This window comes from Monodon monoceros, unplaced genomic scaffold (genome assembly GCF_005190385.1).
Source record: "Monodon monoceros isolate NGI ecotype Baffin Bay Population unplaced genomic scaffold, NGI_Narwhal_1 Super_Scaffold_8, whole genome shotgun sequence".
In the NCBI taxonomy this organism is placed as follows: Eukaryota; Metazoa; Chordata; class Mammalia; order Artiodactyla; family Monodontidae; genus Monodon; species Monodon monoceros.
Window position 1 is genome coordinate 57,105,320 of NW_021703785.1, and position 21,254 is coordinate 57,126,573.

General features: G+C 48.0%; 1 protein-coding gene and 1 pseudogene across 1 annotated transcript; both read left to right on the forward strand.

Moving 5' to 3' along the window:
- The first annotated feature begins 12,408 nt into the window (after window positions 1–12,408).
- On the forward strand, window positions 12,409–14,468 carry MLNR (motilin receptor). Its single transcript, XM_029209955.1, is given in 5 exon segments — window positions 12,409–12,586; window positions 12,589–13,314; window positions 14,101–14,212; window positions 14,214–14,314; window positions 14,317–14,468. Coding segments are annotated over 5 exon segments (1,269 nt in total).
- Window positions 14,469–19,241: 4,773 nt separating this feature from the next.
- On the forward strand, window positions 19,242–20,301 carry LOC114888082 (annotated as a pseudogene).
- The last annotated feature ends 953 nt before the right edge of the window (window positions 20,302–21,254 follow it).

The window sequence follows — 21,254 nt, forward strand, 5'->3', positions numbered from 1 at the left end:
ACATGTGACACATTAGACACCACTATTCATTGCAGACGTGTTTGTAACAGCAAAAGACTGGAAATGACCTAAATGAGCAAAAATGGGAGACTGGTTAAATAAATTGTACACCCAATACAACGGAATACTATGCAGCTATAGCAAAAAGATTACAGTAGCCTTCTAGTTACCAATGTGGAAAGAAAGCCAAGATATATCATTAAATGACAAAGTGCAGAAGGCTGCAGCCTCCCGGGTCAGGTGCCCTAGTAGTCCTCACATCTCCTGGGCCCAGGCCAGTGAGTGAATGAGCTTTCAGATGACACCAGCCCCCAACTGTCTCCCAGCCTTTGGGGCTTTACAGCTGAGGCCCCAGTCATCATGGGGTAGAGACAAGCCATCCCTCAATTCCTGATGTGCAGAACTGGCACAATAAAATGGTTGTTTGAAGCCACAAAGGAGTCGGAAATTGTTTTATACAGCAAGAGTTACTGGAACACATAATTCAAATTCTAAAACACATGGTTCTTGACCAAATATTGATTCTCCTTCAGGGCACTCCCCACACACCCGCCCCCATAACACTGATGTTGGGACTGGCCAGGTGACTTTCAGCCAGTGAAAGGTGAGCAGAAAAGACATTCACCCCTGTACTCGTTAGGGTTCAATCAGGAAAACAGATGCCACACTAGGTATTTAACACGGATCATTTAACATTGGGCATTTGGTTAACAAGTGTTAGAAGACTGAAAAAGCAAGCAGGTGGCACTGAGGTAATAGTCGTATTTAAAATCTGCCACTTTGGGGGTTGGGAGCAAAGGAAAGATGGTAAGGGTTTCAAGCCTAACAGGTTGGAGGAGGAGCCCCGGGCACCAGGACTGAGACTCCTGAAAGTGGCTGCTGCCTGCTGCTGATGGTAGGGCTTCTGTTTGTGCCCAAAGAAGCTGCAGACTGGAGCCCATTTTGTCGGGAGGGCACGGGGCCGTCGTGGGATGAGCAGACAGGAAGGAGCCAGTGCCTTTTCCCCTCGCCTACCCGCTAGCAGCCCCACTGACAAGCCCAACGATGGGCAAAAGCGGTTCGCAGAATCCAAGAAGGGAGAGTTTGGAGCCCAGAGACAGCAGTTTAAAGCTTCTACTTTCCATTTTATCTCTTCCCCTGCCTCAGAGATTATGGGAGCATCTGCTCTTTACAGAGAGGCCGTGTGATCAAAGCAGCCTTTGAACTAGTGGAACAGTGAGCCATCAGAGAAGACTGCTCTGGACCGTCCCCCAGATGCGAGGCAGACTCTTGGGAAGCAAGAAACAGATGCGTGGCGTGTTAGGCTGTTGGCTCTGTTACAGAGTCCAAGCTTGTAGTGCTCGCTGCACGACAGGCCAATAAATCAAGAGTTGTTGGGACAAGGAATAGCGACTTTAGCTGGAAAGCCAGCAGGCCACAAAGATGGTGGACTTGGGCCCCAAAGAACCATCTTGCCTGTTTTAGGATTAAGGTTTATCTTATACTAAAAGGGGAGTAAAGTGAAACATTTCCTGGTTCCAGTCAGCCTCCGGAGAGGATGTGTTCATTTCTTCCTTCCTGTAGTCTTCACAGGGGGGCCAGGTCTGGATGTTTCCTGTGAGCTAAACAAAGGCCTTTACGTTTAATGCTCAATACCTGGGAGTCAGGGCTCCCAGAGATGGGCCATTATGAATAATTTAAGCTTACAGGCAACATCCCTTTAGTGATTAACTTGTAATTGAATACAAAGTTTCTTCCTTATTACAATTCCCCACTATCAATGTCCATTCCAGAATCTTGTGGGAAAAGGGATATAAACGGCTCTGGCTACTTCTTGCTGAACAGAGGCAACAAATATTCCTTAGAATCTCTAGTCAATCCTTTTTTTATGTACAACTCTTTGAAGCTGATGAAACCCCGCTTCTGCACAAAATAGCTATAAAGTCGTTCAAAAGCCACGGTGAAATAAACAGCAATTGATCATTTCTAACCATTAAAAGGATGCCTTTTTACTTCAGCATCAACCAACAGGGATCACAATGCAGTTGAAAAGAAACTTGGTTACTGCTGTGATACACAACGATTTAAGGTAATTACTAAAGTTATGACTGATTATCATTTACCAGGATATACCAGAATTTTAGGAATTTCATGTAATTTCTAAAATGTGTATATTAATAATGTTTACCCATATGATACAATCTAAGAAGTTTTATCACCACTTATTTGACCGTGCTTCCCATGTAGTTCAACATACTAAATAAGCCTAATTAGTTTGATATTCCTCTCTCTGAGATGGAAAAAATAATCTGAGGTGTTCCAGGGACCCTTTGGAAAACCTCAAAGTTAGCTAGAGGTCAAATGAACTTCATTTAGAATTTGATCTTTGGGAATTTTGTCAAAAATATCAAAAAATTTTAACCAGTGATAATAAAAGATCTCAATGGTTAAGTACAGATCACTTAAAGAAACTCACAATTACCCAAAGTAGTCTGGTATTTTAAGAAACCTTTGTCCTCTTAGAGAGCCAAATTCAGGTTTAGTACCACTTTACCTTTAAAATTCATTTTCTTAATTAAGTTCAATCGTATCTTAGCCAGTCCTGACCATGCACAAAACACTTTCACTGTTCCTCCTCCACAATCCTTCCACAATTTTTCTGTACCCATATTAATCTGTCCCTCACTTTCTTTTCCATTCATAAACAACCAGCTCTAGGACAAAACCACCTTCTTCCTTTAATAAAATGCATTTTCATTCCTCATACCTTCTTTGCTGAAAACACACGGTCCTACATCTTTGTATATTGAAATTTTACCTTATAATTCTTAACCTTAAAACCTTCACCTCTAGTAAAAAAAAAAACAAGAAGTAATTGTAAACAGTGTGTTATAACAGCATTTCCTGACTGACAAACTTACACTCTAGTCTTCCTCTCCTAAGAAGGCAAAGGTAGGTAAACTTAGACCTGCCCACCAATTAATGCTCTAATATTTTATCCTATTTGAAATGACCCAGATATTCAATGAATTCTCTTCGTTTAACTTAGTTTAGTTTCAAGTTACAGAACTCTGGAGAGACTATTTTAGATAGACATTCCCCAAATACAATTATTCCTATAGAGTTTACCTAAAACTCTTACCTCATTTATCTCTATTTTATTTACTTAAAAGCTTTGTCATATGGTTATTTTTCTTGCTGACAAACTTTGTAATAGAAATAATGTCATTTGATTTCTAGTAAACCTAGGTACAATAAAAGTATTATACTTAATGTTGATGACTCTAAAAACATGTCTGTATTAATCAAACCAACAAGCTTAAGCTATCTTTAATACCAGATATTAATTCAATACTGAATATTTCCCAGGTCATGTGAATGCAAAATTCATTCTGGCCAGTTTTTTACATCTGAGTATTTATTTAAATGCTTCATCTCCTTTAAGCCAATTAAATAGAGCTCTTTTACAAATTCATTTTGACAATGCCATACATCTATAACATGTACAAACACAGGGACCTCAGAGTTCCCATTCCAAAATTTCAGCCATGAATCAGGTACGATAATCTGATCGGGTAAAACCCCTCAGTTACAAAAGAAGTTCGATTCAAACTGGGTTTCTGGCAGATGGGACCAATCAAGCTCATCTGTCTAGATGGCTAAACCCTTGTTTACTAACATTTATGGAAAAGACACTTCTATTTCTATTCGTAGCTTTTGGTGACTTCAGGAACCAAGTAGAATCTTTCTCTTCTTCCTGGGAATGTCCCCCTCTTGGACAAGAACAGACAGGTTTTGTTTTGTTTCTGTTCCTTTCCTCTATTTGACATTAGTAAAAAAGTTTTAAAAATCACAAAACTGATTTGACTGTAAATGGAGAAAGAGTATCAAACAAAATGAAATAAAAAACCCAAAGGACAAACAGAAAATCCTAAATAAACCCTCAAGTTTGGTCTTGGGGTTTTACATATACCAGTGACACAGGAGACCCTAAATTACACAATTAACACAACAAGGATCGCAGTACATGGTGCACAAGGCCCCAAGATAACCCTGCCTAAACCCCTTGTGGAGATCCTAACAAGTACTGTGGCTACACATTGTTTCAATAAAATATCATCTTCCTTTCACCCAGGGGCTCACAGCTGTAATCAGATCCCTTATCCAAAATGCACCTCAGAGGACTTTCTTTTGCGATAGTTGAAACATTTCCCATTTTTGAAGACAGAAATTCAAGACAAACAAAACAAACTGCACACACAAATGATGGCATCCAAAGAAACAAATGAACCGGTTCACAAATCAGGTAAAGGTCCAACAACTCTTTCCTCTCTCCAGCACGTTACTATAAGGTCAGCAGGTCCGGGGAAGGGCCCAGGGAGCCAGACGGAACCCCCGCCAAAGTGGCTGATGCAACCGACACCTGACATTGCCACACCACTCGGCCCTGGTCTTCCCAATCCCCAAGGGGCGGAACCAACGGCTCTGAGGCTGATGCAACCGACACCTGACATAGCCACACCACTCGGCCCTGGTTTTCCCGCTCCCCGAGGGGCCGAACCAACGGCTCTGAGGCTGATGCAACCGACACCTGACATTGACACAACACCCGAGAGATTACCAAAAAAGTGCTGCTTCACACAGCAAGCACCTCCCCTGCGTCCACCCCTATAAATTTTGTTCGCGCCCATACCCGGGCGCGACTTCTCTGGCCCCTTTCTCTCGGGCCAGTGAACCTCGCCCAGGAGCGTTCCCAAATAAAGCTTGTTTAAGCTCTCCTCCATCTTTGGTGCCGTTCCTTACAGTTACCCCACTCAAATACAAAACAAATTGGCTTATTCTGGAGAAAATGCCCCAAACGGAGCGGAAATAAAGTTCCCAGCTGTACACACCGGAGCGACTTACCCTACTGTAGCCCGTCAGCTCCCAAACGTCGATTCCTTGCTCCAGCTGCCAAGCATGGGGGGCAGCCAGGGCCGTTTTGCGGAACTCCGGGGGGAAGACCCTCCAGACAAGTGGTCCCGGCAGCTGCCAGGGCCTTACCCGGAAATTCCCCAAAGCGGACCGGGAGCCACGAGCAGCAAGGCTCCCGGCCGGCTGCACCACAATTCGTCACCAAGTCCAAGCTGGTACTGCTCGCCACACAAAAGGCCAATAGATTGAGCAACTTTATTCAGAAAGCCAGCAGACCAAGATGGTGAACCGTCTTGCCTGAGTTAGAATTCAAGCTTCGTTTTTACTAAAAGGGGAGGGAGTAAAGTCAAACACTTCCGGGTCCCGAGTCAGCTTCCTGCGGGGTCGTGTTCATTTCTTCCTCCCTGCAGTCATTCACAGGTGGGCCTGGTTAGGATGTTTCCCGGGAGCTCAACAAAGGTGTTTTAGCTCAATGCTCATTACCTGGGAGGCAGGGCTCCCAGAGATGGGCCATTATGTATAATTTAAGCTTACAGGCAAGGTCTCTTTAGTGATTACCTTGTAATAGAATACAAAGGTTCTTCCCTATTACAGTTGGGCCGAAGAAGCTCTCCTCTCCTCCAGGCTGATTCTGCACTCCACCTGAGGACCAGGTGGTACTGTGGCCTGCCCCCAGGCACCTGTGCAGGTGCAAGAGGCTGCAGCCTAGGGGCAGCTCCCTAGGGAGGTGAAGGTGAGCGGCAAGGGTCTGCTCAGTGTTGCCTCAACCCTACATGTCAGGGGTGTCAGGAGGTAACAAGGCATCCAGGAGCATCAAGGAAGACACTTGCATCCAGATGAGGAGGTGGGGAAACTTGACCTGGAAAGGGTGACATTTTCGGTACCCTTAAAGGGCAATCGGGATGGGCTCTTGAGAGAGATGGAGCAAAGGCAGGAGTGAAGACATAGGGACCAGAAAGCACAAGATTTGGCCAGAGAAAGAGCAAGATGGGGGCTAGTTTGGACCGAAGGACAGCCTCATTCTTTTGTTATTATTATGATTAATAAGAACTAATAGTTATAGAGAGCTCACTATGTGCCGGTCGCCGAGCTAAGGACTTTATGTTTTCTTGCTGGTACAATCCAATGAGGTGGGTCCTGGTATTAGCACCTCTATTTACAGATGAGGAGTAGAGACATTAAGTAACTTGCCCAAGTTCACATACTAAGCGGTAGACTGTGCCCCCTGGGAGCACTTCGGCATCCACACTCTTCATCTCTCCGTTCAGGGTTCCCTGAGGAAAATCCCCACATTGACCCCTGCACGGAAGATTCAGGGATTCCCCAAGGACAAACTTCCTTCAATCTCCATTCCATTCCCCAGAAATGCAGTGAGAACACTCATGTTCCTAGTTCCTGAGACAGAAAGTTACACCTATGGGGCCCCCTTAGGAGGTAAAAAAATAATCAACGATAAAAACTCTGTCCACCTAGGAGATGAATATTGGGGTGAGGGTTGCAGATGGTGTTTTTTTAAACTCGAAAGGAGGGAGGTGGGAGCAGATGACTCGGGGGAGTACTTGGAGGTGTTTCCAGATGTGCACTTCAAGTCAGTTGCATCATAAACAATGGTTTGAGTGTTCCTTATTTTTATTTTCATCTTTCTGAACATGTTGGGATCTCTGCTACTACAGAGCAGTGAGACTTGTGGCTTACATCTCCCCGTCTCCTTAATTTGGAGGGCGGCACCACACTTCTAGCAGTGGTGGCTCCACAGCTGTGAGACAGCTGTGTCCCGTGGCTGATGGCTGTGGAAGTCAGTGGAAGATGCCACTGACTCCATCACGGCAGAGAGGGCACGTGAGGGGAGCCTAAGCTGGGCCCAGGTGAGCTGCTGTATTGTGGGAGGAGGATGGTCATTCTTGACCACAGACTGGGTCTTTGCACGTCCTATAGCCTCTTCCCATCCACCCCTCACAGGGACTTGCTCCCTCTCTCCCACCCACCTTGATCATCGTGGCCGTGGTGAGCCTGTCTCCCTCTTAGGAGGAATGGAGACCAAGAGGAAACTGCTAAAGCAACAGCTGCAGAGCAATAGGCCCCCAAAGTCTTGCCTTGAATTTGCCCTGCCGTGTCCCTGTTGTGCAAAGAGAAACCTGGGAAAGCCTGAGGCCCCAGCTCCATGCATCCACAGCTGGCCCCTGGTCTTCTCTGTCAGAGGCTCCCCCACCAAGGCCAGCTTTGCCATCTCAGCACTGGATTAAATAAGATGCCGCTTGCTAGCACCTGGAGTCTAGAGGTGTCAGCAGGTCATGCCAAGGAAGCAGGGGCTGGGTGTGAAGCCCACACCACCTCTGTGCAAGCGAGGAGGGCTGCAGGGGGCAGGCACAAGGTGGCCTGTCCATGGGGGCAGCTGCTACTTAGCCTGGATTCCATGGCCTGTGGGCAGTGTGGGACCAGAGCAGATCTTCCCCTTTTGCAAGACAAGCTGGAAATCTGGAACTCCACGTGAAGTTTCCCGACTCTAGGAGGCTGGCTCAGAGTGTTATGAGATGTGGGTCAACCGCTGTACAAACTCACTTTTCAACCTCTGCCTCATATCCTGCTCTTCTATGGAGAAAAGAGTATAAAACCTATGGAGTTTTTGCAAGTTTCGACAGGTACACTGAAATTTATGGATGTAATGCAATTCCTAACGCCCCTTCAAACCTTCCATATCTTTTCAAATTATGGTTTTCTCTGGATATATACCCAGGAGTGGGATTGCAGGATCATATGATAGCTGTATTTTTAGTTTTTTAAGGAACCTCCATACTGTTTTCCATAGTGGCTTCACAAATTTACATTCCCACTAACAGTGTAGGAGGGTTCCTTTTTTTCTCCACATTCCACTCCTGGGCATATATCTGAAGAAAACCATACTTCAAAAAGATACATGCACCCCAGTGTTCATGGCAGCACTATGTACAATAGCCAAGACATGGAAGCAACCTAAATGTCCATCGACAGAGGAAGGGATAAAGAAGAGGTGGTACATATATACAATGGAATACTACTCAGCCATAAAAAAAGAATGAAATGTTGCCATTTGCAGCAACATGGATGGACCTAGAGATTATCATACTAAATTAAGTAAGCCAGACAAAGACAAATGATATGCTTATATGTGGAATCTAAAAAATAATGATACAGATGAACTTATATACAAAACAGAAATAGACCCGCAGAGATAGAAAACAAACTTATGGTTACCAGAGGGAAAGCAGGGGGAGGGAAAAATTAGGAGTTTGGGATTAACATATACACACTACTATATATAAAATAGATAACCAACAAGGACCTACTGTATAGCACGGGGAACTATACTGAATATTTTGTAATAACCTATAAGGGAAAAGAATCTGAAAAGAATATATATATATATATATATATATATATATATATATATATAAAAATGAATCATTTTGCTATACACCTGAAACTAACACAACATGGTAAATCAACTATACTTCAAATTAAAAAAAAGAAACCAAACTTCCGTTTCCTTCCATTTGTCCACAAAATCTGGTTTCTGGAATCCGAGCTGAAAAACACTTTCCTAGCAGAAGCCGATCACACCAACCACTCCTAAGGTTAGTTATGCTATGGTCTACATAGCAAGAGGTCCTGTGCCCATGGCCTCATGGAAGCAGACAGTACTCCCATTTATTGGCTGCATGACCTAAGGCAGCTTCTCTGTGCCTTGGTCTTCTCATCTATAAAATGGACGTACTAAAGGCACCCACACAAAAGGTTGTTGTTAAAGACTCAACGAGTTACCATATGCAGGTACTTGAAACAGCGCCTTGCGCACAGCATGTGTTAGATTTATTTTTCTCCAGAACATTCCAACCTGTGAGGTCTCCAGCCAGGGGCCAAGTGCCTATTGAGGACACCAACCCTTTGCTTCCAGGTTAACAGGGGCACAGCAAGGCCAGACCTAGACTCAGTTTTGCCCCGCAAGATCACCAAGTGTGGAGGTAGAGGAGAAAGGTATCCACACACCTTGGACACTACTGAGAACTTCCTCTTCCTCTCCTCAGACCAAGTATGAAGTCATGAGCTGGTGGATGACTTAGAAATACAAAACGCTTTAGTCATTCTTCAGATGTCTGATCCCGTTTCTTCCTAAAACATGGAAGGCCAAGCCGTTATAATAGGGTTCAGATCTGCCCTAGGGGCCAAGTCATGCTTGAGCCAAAACATAACAAAAAGCCAGCCATGAATCTAATTCTCCATATCAGTATTCTATTTCCAACAAGAGCGCCCGCCATAATCAGAGTACTGTTCTCAGCTGCTGGGAATTGTAAAGAAAATAATGGTACCTGGTTCTGCAGAAGCTTATTCATTCCTGGGGTTAACAAATATTTGTTAAATTCTCACTTTGTACCAGGCACTAGGGAAAGATTAAAGCCTGCCTCCTGGAACATGTGATGTCGGGAGATGGAGCGGGGCAGATAACAAACAAAGAGCTACGCAAATTCAATAGTAGGTCAGTTGGTAATAAGCTATACAGAGAAAATACAGCAGAGCAGGGGAGTGTCTGAATGGAGGGTGTGTAGTACAGAACAGTCAGAGAGGGTAGAGTTGGCATTCATGAGCCTGATGGTGCAGACACTGTCTGAGCCCCAGTTAGCCTTTCTCAGAGCTGCTGTGGTGGTGGAGAGGGGTGAGGGAGCCTTCAGCAGAGGTGGGCAGGCCACCAGGCCATGGAGCAGAATGGATAAAAGGAAAGAGACTCGGGGGCTGCAGCCTGTGAGAGCCAATGGCAAGGTACCAGGTGCTCCCAGGAGCATCACTTGAGTCAAAGAAAGAGACCACAAATTCATTGGCCACGGACCTCTCCCTTTGGGTTAGCAAAGCACCTGGTGGCCAAGCGGGAAGGGGACACTGAACTAGAGTCTAGCAAATGCCAGCCCGGTCCCCCCAGGAACTGGTACAAAGCTAGGTACCCCTCTCCCTCCTAGTTTCCTAAGGGCCTTTAAGCCACCTGACCTTCCCTCCCCATCCACCTGGGCCCCCTTAGGGAAAGACAGGGCAGGGGGAGGAAGCCATTGGAGAGGAGAGGATGTTATTATCCAAGAGGACTGAACACTACCCAGAGGAGCTGTTTAATTCATCCAACTGGACAGTGCTTTACTCAGGCTGGATAATTGTTTCTTGCTACCCAGTAGGTGAGAGTCCAAGGCAAGTTGAGATCAACTAGAGATGGAGAAATTACATTTCCGATGCTTAGGAGGAGGAGGGAAGGAGGGAGGGAGGAAAAGTGGAGAGAGTGAATGCAGAAACTCTTTTGAGTTTTGCTGAAAACATGGAAATGATCCAGAAGAGGGAGAAAACTTGATGATGCAAGAGAGAGAGAGACTTTCTAAAGTGATTTCTAGAATTTCGAGGAGGCGAATGAAGTGCTGAGGGGCAGAGTTCACTTCAGGCACAAGTACCATCCACTCATTCATCTGTCCAGGGGGTGGATGAGGGGGGTCGTGGTGATGGGAGCATGTAGTCCTCTTCCAGCTGTTTCTATTCTTTCCAAGAATTGGAATGCAAGATCATCACCTGAGAGCGAGGATGGGGACGAGGTCTTGGGGATTAAGGAGAGAGGGGGATGTACAAAGGAGTGGTTTGGAGGGCGAGAGAGCGAATTAAATAGGATGAGGATGGTGGGAGAAAACTAAGCATCCAGCTAGAGGTTGTGAATTTCAAGTGAAACAACTCTAGGTGCTTGGGAGCCTGCACAGAGTAAGCAGAGGGTTCCACTTAACCAGGGTTATGGTTGTGCTCTCATAAGGAGACAAGTATGACAACAGAGAAAAGAGCACGGGAATTGAGGGTGTTTTCCTTGGGGCGATTAGTATTGCTCTCGGAGTTTAAATCCATTAAAGTGGGGAAGCGTGGACTTGAGGCAGGTGAGGGACAAGGAAAAGGTAGGAGGAGAAGCCGAATGGAGGTCCCAGTGCGGTTGAAGGATTGCAGGAGTTGAGGTATTAGAGAAAGTGAGCTAGAAAGACAGAGGGTGAAGGTCAGAATCTGGGAGGGCTGAAATTGAGATGAAGGCGAGCTCCCAGGTCCTGGTACTGATAAGGTGTAAGGGATGTACACAGGAACCGCTGCCTGAGATGGGGGGGAGGACAAGCCCATTGATAGAAAGGAGAGGCAGGGGAATTGTGCAGGGGTGTGAATTTTAGGAGGAGTGCTTGAGAGAGTGAAGGTCAGGCACCCAAATTCTCATGAATGAGGGTGAGCGGTGGGGGAGGGGGCTGCAGAGGGCAGAGTGTGAGGAAGTTAGATTCAAAGGTAGGTTTTAGGATGGCTGGGAAGAGCAATGATGAGGAAGGTGACAGGTATCCCTCCTCACAGCCCATGGCTCTGCTTGTGAAAGAGGACCACGGGGAACGGGGCGGGGATGCGAGGCACTAGAGCAAAGCCTGGTTTCAGTTCCAGAAAGAGGACGGGAACCGTGGGAAAAGAAGTTGAGGATTTAAACCACAGTAGGATGGATGGAAAAACCACTAGAGGAGTGTCCATCCATGAAGAGATAAAAAAAACTCTGTTCTAAGGACTTGAAGATTAAATGGAAAGCACAGCACCAAATACATCCTGAGCTCTCAGTGTCAGCTATTGTCATTAGGATCACAATGAATTGACTCATAAACCAGTTTTTAGTCTTTTCCCCAGAATTTTAGTTCTTTCTGGTGTTGGCCAATACTCTGCTTTATTACATTTACAGCATATTTTGTACACAGGAACAAAATAGCACACGTTTAAGTACGCAGAGGTAAACGTAAATACTTAAGCCTTGTTCTTTAAAATGAATAGACATGGTCATATCCATAGATTTCAGAGTCATAGACATCGTTGAAATTACTCGGTCAACTCCATCACCGCTTGAAAATTTACAGAAGAGGAGAACTGGCTGGGCAAGCAAGGCTGGGACTGATCCGAGATGATTCGGTTGTTGAGCCGCGACCAGAACCCGGGAGGGGCTCTAGATTCTGGTCTAGGCTCCTCTCCTATTATTGGTATTGCGGCACCTTCCAGAACTGTCAAGACGCAGCCAACAGCCGAGGTCCCTCAGAAGGTCCCCTCCGAACCCAACCTACAAAAGAGCCCACGCTCCGCTGGGTCCAGTAACCAACCTCGCTGGGGTTCAGGAATCGCTTCCCGCGTCTGGGCGGGGCTCGTCCGCGGCGGCCGCCTCCCGCGTTCAGTTGGTGGGGAGGGAAGTGCCTGGAATACGTGGAATACCACGGGCCTGGGAGCGGGAGCGGGGCCGGGGCAGGCCAGGCGGTGGCTGGGGGCGGGGACTGCGCTTCGTCCGGTTGGCAACCCTCAAGGCGGACCCTTCAGAACCGCGTTCCCGCGCGCGGTGCCGCCGGGCTCGGGCTGTGCGAGCGCAGGGGTTTGGCGCGCCCAGCGCGCACCGGCCGCCAAAGGAAGCGCTTTTGCCGTGGGAACAGGCGCTAGGCTCCTGGCCCGGCCCGGGGGCGCAGCGCGCCCATGGGCAACGCCGAGAACCGCAGCGACGGCTTGGAGGGCGCAGGGGAGCCGCCGTGGGCAGAGCTGCTGCCTTGCGACGAGCGCCGTTGCTCGCCCTTCCCCCTGGGGGCGCTGGTGCCAGTGACCGCCGTGTGCCTGGGCCTGTTCGCCGTCGTGGTGAGCGGCAACGTGATGACGGTGCGCTGATCGGGCGCTACCGGGACATGCGGACCACCACCAGCTTGTACCTGGGCAGCATGGCCGTGTCTGACCTGCTTATCCTGCTCGGGCTCCCCTTCGACCTGTACCGCCTCTGGCGCTCCCGGCCCTGGGTGTTCGGTACGCTGCTCTGCCGCCTCTCGCTCTACGTGGGCGAGGGCTGCACCTACGCCACGCTGCTGCACATGACGGCGCTCAGCCTCGAGCGCTACCTCGCCATCTGTCGCCCGCTCCGGGCCCGCGTCCTCGTCACCTGCCGCCGCGTCCGCGCGGTCATTGCCGCGCTCTGGGCCGTGGCGCTGCTCTCCGCCGGGCCCTTCTTCTTTCTGGTGGGCGTCGAGCAGGACCCCGGCCGCTACGCGGTCCAGGACCTTAACGGCACCGCGTAGCTCACCCCCTTGCCCCGCGCCTCGCCGCCACCGCCACTCCTCGGGTCCTCGCGGGCGCCACCGCTGTCCCCGCCGTCGGGGCCCGAGGCGGCGGCGGCCGCGGCGCTGTTCAGCCGGAAGTGCCGGCCGAGACCGGCGCAGCGGGGCGCGCTGTGCGTCATGCTGTGGGTCACCACCGCCTACTTCTTCCTAACCTTCCTGTGCCTCAGCGTCCTCTACGGGCTCATCGGGCGGGAGCTGTGGAGGAGCCGCGGGCCGCTGCGAGGCCCGGCCACCTCCGCTCGGGAGAAGGGACACCAGCAGACGGTCCGCGTCCTGCGTAAGTGGCGCCGCCTCTGTTCCAAACACCCCAACCCACGGTCCAGGCTGTGTCCCCTTCCCCTGGTCTCCCAGCCCTCGGCGCCTCTTCTGGCCACGTTTCATTCTGTCGTTCTACTCCAGCCTCCACCTGCTCCTCCTAGTCTCCAGAGAAAACCATCTCCCGTCCTCCAAAGGCTCTGGGTCACCCCAGGCGTCCCTTGAGAGTGGGGTATCCGGGTCCTGTAAACAGCAATTATTTCCCAAAGCCTCTGTGATCAGCGAGCTGGGCTGATCCAAGATGGATAATTGCAGGCTCTTAAGCCAACTGCCTGTCTCTGTTTGATGCTGCAGTTATGGAATTACAGAACCCTGGAGAAGACGGGATAGCTCACGTTAAGATAAAGTTTCTTTACTTAATGTTATGTTATCCTGAACACTAAAGTGAATCATGCCCATATCAAAAAAATAAAGATTGTGCAGACTTGTTGCAGAGTTCTTTTCAACCGAAAACAGAGAACATGTCAACGAAGTGGGTTTGTGGAAGGAAGCCTGCCAGAACAGCTTGTTAGTAGAAATCACTCCTGGTTTATGTCAGGCCTTGATAGTAAACGTATGAGCCGAATACTCAGCTCTAAAGCTAATATCGATGCTGTCTGCAACCTGGTAGTTTTTCTGGGGTGGGGATTTGGCTAGGCAAGAGTTTTATTTATTTTGCTGTTACTTATTACTTCAGATGGTTTCCTGAGGATGCTTATTTGTTTTCAGATGCTTTAGCTAATTCTGGCGCCTATGTCTTGTTTTGCAGTGGTGGTGGTTCTGGCGTTTATAGTTTGCTGGCTGCCTTTCCACGCTGGCAGAATCATTTACATAAATACCAAAGATTCCGGGATGATGTACTTCTCTAGTACTTTAACATTGTGCCCTGCAACTTTTCTATCTGAGCGCATCCATCAACCCCATCCTCTACAACCTCATTTCAAAGAAGTATAGAGCAGCGGCCTGGAAACTGCTGCTAGCCAGAGGTCCAGACAGAGAGGTTTCTGCAGAAGCAGGGAGGCTGAAGGGGACCCTGGAGGAGACATGGCTGGCTGCACCGAGACCAGCGCTAATGTACAGACACCGGCAACCGGCATGGCCAAACAAAGTGCCTCATCCCACAGCTCTGGGACTTAAGGGAAAACAGGTCTGCAGGAAGAAAAGAACTGCGAGGGGGGGAACCGAAGCTGTTAGGGAGAATTAGAAAGAGTGGTTGACATTTTGCAAGTTGGTCAGCAACTTAGCATGATTTTTTTTTTTAAACAAAGGTATGAAATGTAACTGTACCAGTCTCTCTGGTTTTCCTTTCATGTACCCCCCTGGGGACGTTCATTTTATCCTCCTGATATCCCACATCACAAAATGTTCTCTGGGGAGGTTTTGTAAGTCCTCATTCTTCTACTCTGGGGAAATATGACCACTCATTTTCCAGTTAACAAGTGATCCAGAGAGATGCTGTCATAAAAATTGTCACCTGTGAGGTCAGAGGTGTATTTTGTTTTATGTTTTGGATATAAATGTGATGGTGCATCTACAAGGAATCCAGGATGATGAGAGTTTTAATCCAAGAAATTACTTAATGCTTATATATGACAGCAAAAAATGTTTAGAAACAAGTGAAAGGAATTCTGGGTAGAGTGCAGTGTTCAGGGGTCCCGCCTCTCTCAGGCTCAGAGCAAATCGTTAAGTTTAGGCACAGTACCCTCTTTCAGAACCTGGGTACCGAAGTCTGAGGGCAGGAAGCTGCAGAAGGATGTAGCTTCCACAAAGCGACTGTTGATCACATGGATAAGAGCTTTAATACGCCTTATTCGCCTCAGCTTGGTGGGATAAGCAATGATGGAACCAAGTCTGGGGTCTGAGTCTGAAAACTCTTAAGAGCCTTACCCACTCCCACCCCGAGGAGCTGCACTAACAGAAAAAACGAGAGTCAATGGATGTACTCAAGGGTGAGAGAGACTGTGCTGGACATTCTGGCCAACAACTCTGTAACTCTGTTTTAGTTTTCACAGTTTAAAACATAAACCTGTTTTTGGAGGGCTCCTACTGCCTCGCTGGACTCCAAAGGGCCTCAGTCAACCCAGGGTCTTATGAATGGCGCCCCCTGGAGGTAGGCAGGATACAACTAGGTCAGCTGTAAACTACAAATGGTGACTCCATAAACAAGGGTCCGCTCCACACGCTGACAAGGTCCTTTGCTTTTTCATGTGATTGACTATGTACAGTGATGCCTTCAAGTCCCCTTGAAGTGTCCTAACACCCTGGCCTTGCCCTCAGCCGGTGTGGCAGTGAAGAAGTCCCCGTCTACACTGTGTTTCTTCCAACTTGGGGCAGTGGTCCCTAAATTGTGTTCTGCAGATTTTCAGGGAGTATTTGAAAAAAGGATTCTGTGGTCAAATATGGCAGAAGAACAGTGCATGCTGTACCCACCTTTCCAAGAGTCACAACACAAAATATCCCATCAGAGGCTCTGAGAAGTTGTTGCTGGGAACACTGATGGAGGGTCTCACGGTGCAGGTGCCAGCCTTGTGCCACAGCCACTCCTCTGCTTGGTGGCACTAAGTGGGGACGTCCTGGAGATGCAACCACACAGTCTTTCTTCTCTCAGGGTTCCTCTCTGGGACAGTCAGAAGCGGCTTCTTCCCTGTAGAAAATCATGGCTAAGAAACTTACTGATATGTTATATGTAGTATAATATTTTAGATATAGAAGCAAAGACCTCTCCTTTGAGTTTTCTTGTTCAGATTCTAGAAAAGAGGGATTTGCATCACCCTTTCCTGTGACCTAGGTGTGTTCCCAGGTGTGGGCAGAGAAGGATCATCCTTTCTTGCCACTGGGTCCCTGAGATGGAGTATCTGAATTCCATCCCTCCTGTGGATTGCTGTGCACCTGTTTTCAAAATGCCGATCTTACCCATTAGTGGATTGTGAGATGAGTGGAGTGTGTCACATGTTTCTTTATTGGATTGCGAATAGAATAGAGAATCAGTGCATCATGTGTAGTAAGGCTAACTGTTGTGTTGTGAAACTTTTGTTTCAATTATATATTGGTTGGTATCTTTCATGGTTCGTAAAATAAAATATATTCTCATTGTGGGTCATGGTCAAAAATATTTGAAAAGCTGTTCTAAGGTCTAAAATTGTTCTCTACCACAGAAGAAAGTGTCCTCTGGTATTGACAACTGGCTATAAAGGGGAGGGGCATGCTGGGAAGACTCGGGGTGGCGAAGTCAGGGATCACTGGAGAGGGATGGCCGGGCTGTGGGCCTCCCTCCACCCTGGGGATGGTATCCTGGATGCTGTGTCTGGGACCTCTCGCTGCCCTCGGACGAAGATGTGTGCTGGGTCCCTGCAGGGCTCCTTCTGTAGGCCAAGTCGCTCTTTTTAGGTGAGGCACCAACCTTGGGGAAGGGTTTGTGTTTCATTCATTCACTCCACAAATATTCACCAAGCAACTGCTAAGTGCTAGACGTGTATGTCAAAATACTCTAGAAACATTCGTCCATGTCATGGTGTTGAAATCAATCAAATTTTTAATGGTCTTTTTTGCCTTGAAATGTGTGATTGTTCATCTAGACTAGACATCTAGACTCAGATTCAGCTCACAGGCCAATAAAAGCACTCACATTGGACGGACCTGCAGAATTTCAGGTTAGTGTCATCTACACGACTTCCCTCCGCCTTTCTATAGGAGACTTTCCCACTTCTGAAGCAATTGCACAGCACCTCCGAGGACCCAGGAGTCCAGGGGACACGAGAGCAATGTGTTGATGATGTTTGAAAGTCTGAACATGGCCTCTCCTACAATTTCTACCCAGGTAACAGTAACATTTGCTAGTATGTGGAACCATTCACATATAAGTATTAGTGATTGTACAAGTGTTTTAAGTGGACCTTTAATAAAAGGCTTTTCATAAACTGTGGGGCCATTTTCTATTGTGAACCAACTTTCTAAAGATTCAGAACTCTAAATATTACAAAGAACCTAGTCAGCTCTGAGCAGCCTTCCAAAATCAGCATCCCTGCTCCTAGGAGCACAGGAACCTTTGTCATGGAGAGGCGTGTGCTCTGTGGGTGGCATGCTTTGTGGCAGTCACTCAGCATGTCCCTCACTCTGTGTAAGCTACAAGGAGGTGACAGAGGCAGACTCTACTGGCCACCTTCTTAGGAAAACAACACACACACTTTTGAAAGATTAGCAGACGCTTGTGTAATAAAGGGCCAAAAAGTGCCATCCGGACCAGGAGAGCTGAGTGTGGGCAGACAGTCAGGCAATGCTCTATGTGAATCTTTTTCACGGCACTTGGTCCGTCACATCTTGGGGACTGGTTCCCAGAGTTTGTAACTTGCTCCCTAAGGACAGGCTGTGCTTTATCCCCCTTGGCATCTCTTGCCCACAGGTAGATATGTGTTGAACTCAAGTGCACAGGGACCTTCACCCCAGTGGGTGGACAGAGATGGAGGCTGAGTAAGCAGATGACTGGGACGTCCATTCTGAGCCATCGGTCAGCCCGAGGGAAAGCACAGGACACGGGCGAAAATGGCACACAGGGGGCGTGGGTGCTGAAGGGAGGAGAGGACAGGGCTCTGAGGAAGAGAGGAGGGAGGCAAGGGCACTGGTGTAATCGGGAGTTGGAGCCTGCAAAGCAAAGGAAGCAGGGTCTGGGGAGGCTGAGCCTGGGAGGCCAGCTGGGACCAGTTAGGTACTGTAATCCAGGCACAGGGCACTCGTGGGTAGAGTGGTGACACTGGATCAGTAACACAACCAGGTTCAGCACCTCCCATCACCAAGACGCCGGCAACCTCGTGGCCTCAGAACAGGGAGCATCCCTTTCCCCATCCTCAATCCCCAGTGCCAGGCATTCCCACCTTATTTTCCTGCATCTGTGCCTTTGCGCCCCACCCCAGCTCAGGCAGGCCCACAGCATGATGGGTCCAGTAATGACATCTCCTTTCCCTCATCTTTGCAGTGAGTGTGCAAGTCTCGAAAATGTTCCAATAATTCCTATGACTTATGATGATACAAAGATAAAAAAAAACTTAAAAAAAAATTTTTTTTGAAAACCTGCAGTTTTCAAAGTCGTGGTGTCTTAATTTTACTATAATGGTTATACCTGTTCATAACTGGAACACACATAGGGCTCCACGTGATCTCTCTTTCTGTCTTCCACAATAATTCATTACTTTGTCCTTACAGTGATTATTAGCGCCCTTCCCTCAGGCTTTTTATTCCCCTCTGTAATTCTCTACAGCAGTGGTTCCCAAACTTTGACACGCGTGATAATCACTTGGAGGGAGAGTTAAAACACGGCTTGCTGGGCCTCATCCCCAGAATTCCAGATTCCGCGGGTCTGGGCTGGGACCCGAGAACGTGCCTTTCTCTCAAGTTCCCGGGGGATGCTGATTCTGATGGTCAGAGGACCACTCTCTGGGAGCCTCTACGGTAGATGGTTGCTACAGAAAATGTGAGCCAGAGCAGTGGCATGCGCATTACCTGGCGTCTTGTTAACATGCAGACTTTCAAGCCCCACCCCGGAGCCTTCTGAGTCAGAACCTGAATTTTAACAAGAGCCCCAGGCGCCTCCGACGCACATTAAAGTTTGAGAAGCACCAGTCGAGAGGCTAGACCGACGGCATCAGAATCTCTGGGGGTTGAACCCAGACGTGGTTTTTACAGCTCCTCAGGCGATTCCAATGTGCAGACAAGACTGCGAACCATCAGTAGGCTCTCCCTCACCGAAATCTCTTCCATTCTCGCTCCACCCTCTCCCCCGCCCCACCCCTTTCCTCCCTTTCCCCGTATTTACCTCAGGATAAAGGAAAAGATACGAAGCCAGTAAACAAAGATACTGCAGGTGGCTTTGGGCGGTGGATCCATGGGAAAGTCATTTATATTCCAGCAGAAACTGGAATGACTGTGGTCTGGCGATGGCTCCTGACTCCTCAGCCCCCCCCCCCGGTCCCCTTAACGTCTCCCGCCCACACCGAGGTCCTTCCACGCACGGGCCAGGCTGAGCCCACGCCTCCTCGACTGCTCCTTCCCGTCACCAGGCCTCCACCCCGTTTCCTGCTCTTCTAGACATCTTCTATTCTTCTTTTCCCTCAAGTCCTGACTGGCTCCTTGCGCTCTTCTCCATTTCTCCAGAAAAGGCCTTCTCAGCTCTTCCTGTGGCCTTCTCGGAGGCGAGACCCCATGTCACCTGTGGCCCTGGGGGGCAGCCCCGGAACTTGTGCCTGGGACTGGTTACTGAGGTCAGCCGGGCGGACGGGCCGGGCTGCGGGTCCCAGGGAGCAGGCCTTGACTCTGCGAAGTCTCAACAAGAGCTTGCTTCACGCTCCAAAGTCACGTCAGGTCTCCAACCTTTCAACGTTATCGTAACTGAGTCCCTAAAACTCAGAGGCTGACTGCATAAGGAGAAGAGGAAGTCAGAACTCCAACATTTTAGGTCTGTTTGAAAGAAAAGGGATGCCAGAAGCCCGGGTGCTTGGCGCAGCGAGCGGCGCGGGGTGTGCGCGCCGAGGTCTGCCGTCTGCGCCTGCGCGCAATCTCTGCGCCGGCCCGGGCCTTGGGTGCGCTGGCCCCGCGGGGAGCCGCGCGCACTCCCAGCTCCGCTCTCCGTGCGTCAATTCACAGGCGGACGTGGACAGATAACAACAGAAAACGGTGTTGCAGCAGCGGGAATCAGCAATTTTGCACAGGGAGCTTTGGGAGATGTTGCTTACTGTAATCTGCCTGAAGTTGGGACAAAATTGAACAAACAAGAGGAGTTTGGTGCTTTAGAAAGTTTGAAAGCTGCCTCCATCAGAAGTAACTGAAATTAATGAAGCTCTGGCAGAAAATCCAGGACGTGTCCAAAAAATCTTGTTATGAAGATGATTGGCTGATCAATGTGACACTCAGTAACCCTTCAGAACTACATGAACTAATGAGTGAAGAAGCATATGAGAAACACATAAAATCTATTGAGTGAAAATGGAACCCCTAAATAAACTAGTATGAAACAACTTAATCTAGCATAGTTGTCTTCAATTAGTTGTGGACAGATTTTTTAAAAACCAACTTGTAGCAAAGGAAACTACTTGCAACATGTTACCAGAAGAAAATACCCCCTAACTTCCTAATGACTGCAGATAAACACTATGCATCTTTTCCACAGCACCCTATGATTTTTAGGCTAGGCTCCAGTTTCCAATACTCAGAATTCCTGAAATTATCTGTGGTAAAACTAGTTATAAAAATTATGTAATTCAAGGAAAACATTGTTATCTTAAGCCTTGTAACAGTTTACAGCCATCCCTGGACTGGGTCAAAATACTTGATGAGGGCTTCCCTGGTGGCGCAGTGGTTGAGAGTCCGCCTGCCGATGCAGAGCACACGGGGTCGTGCCCCGGTCCGGGAAGATCCCACATGCCTCGAAGCAGCTGGGCCCGTGAGCCATGGCCACTGAGCCTGTGCGTCCAGAGCCTGTGCTCCGCAACGTGAGAGGCCACAACAGTGAGAGGCCCGCGTACCGCAAAAAAAACCAAAACAAACAAAAAATAAACTTAATGATCTTCCCATTGGAAATAACTGGCGGTGGAGAAAAGTTTTTGTTAGTATTGTTCTTCATCTGACACTGTACAACTATCTTAATTTTGCAACATACTGTGTTTGCTGGTGCTATTTTTATACAGTGAAGCTACAGCCTTGCAGGAAAATAAGAGTTTAATAATAAAATATTCAACTTAAAAAAATTAAAAAGAAATAGGCTGTAGAGGTGGTTTAGCAGGGGACAATAATGAATTCCATTTTCTTTTTTTAAATTGAAGTATAGTTGATTTACAACATTGTTAGTATGAATTCCATTTCAATTCATCTCTTTTCCAGTGACGCCGTCCTGTTGTTGCATCCTCCCACAACCACTGGGAAATAGGTCCCAATAGT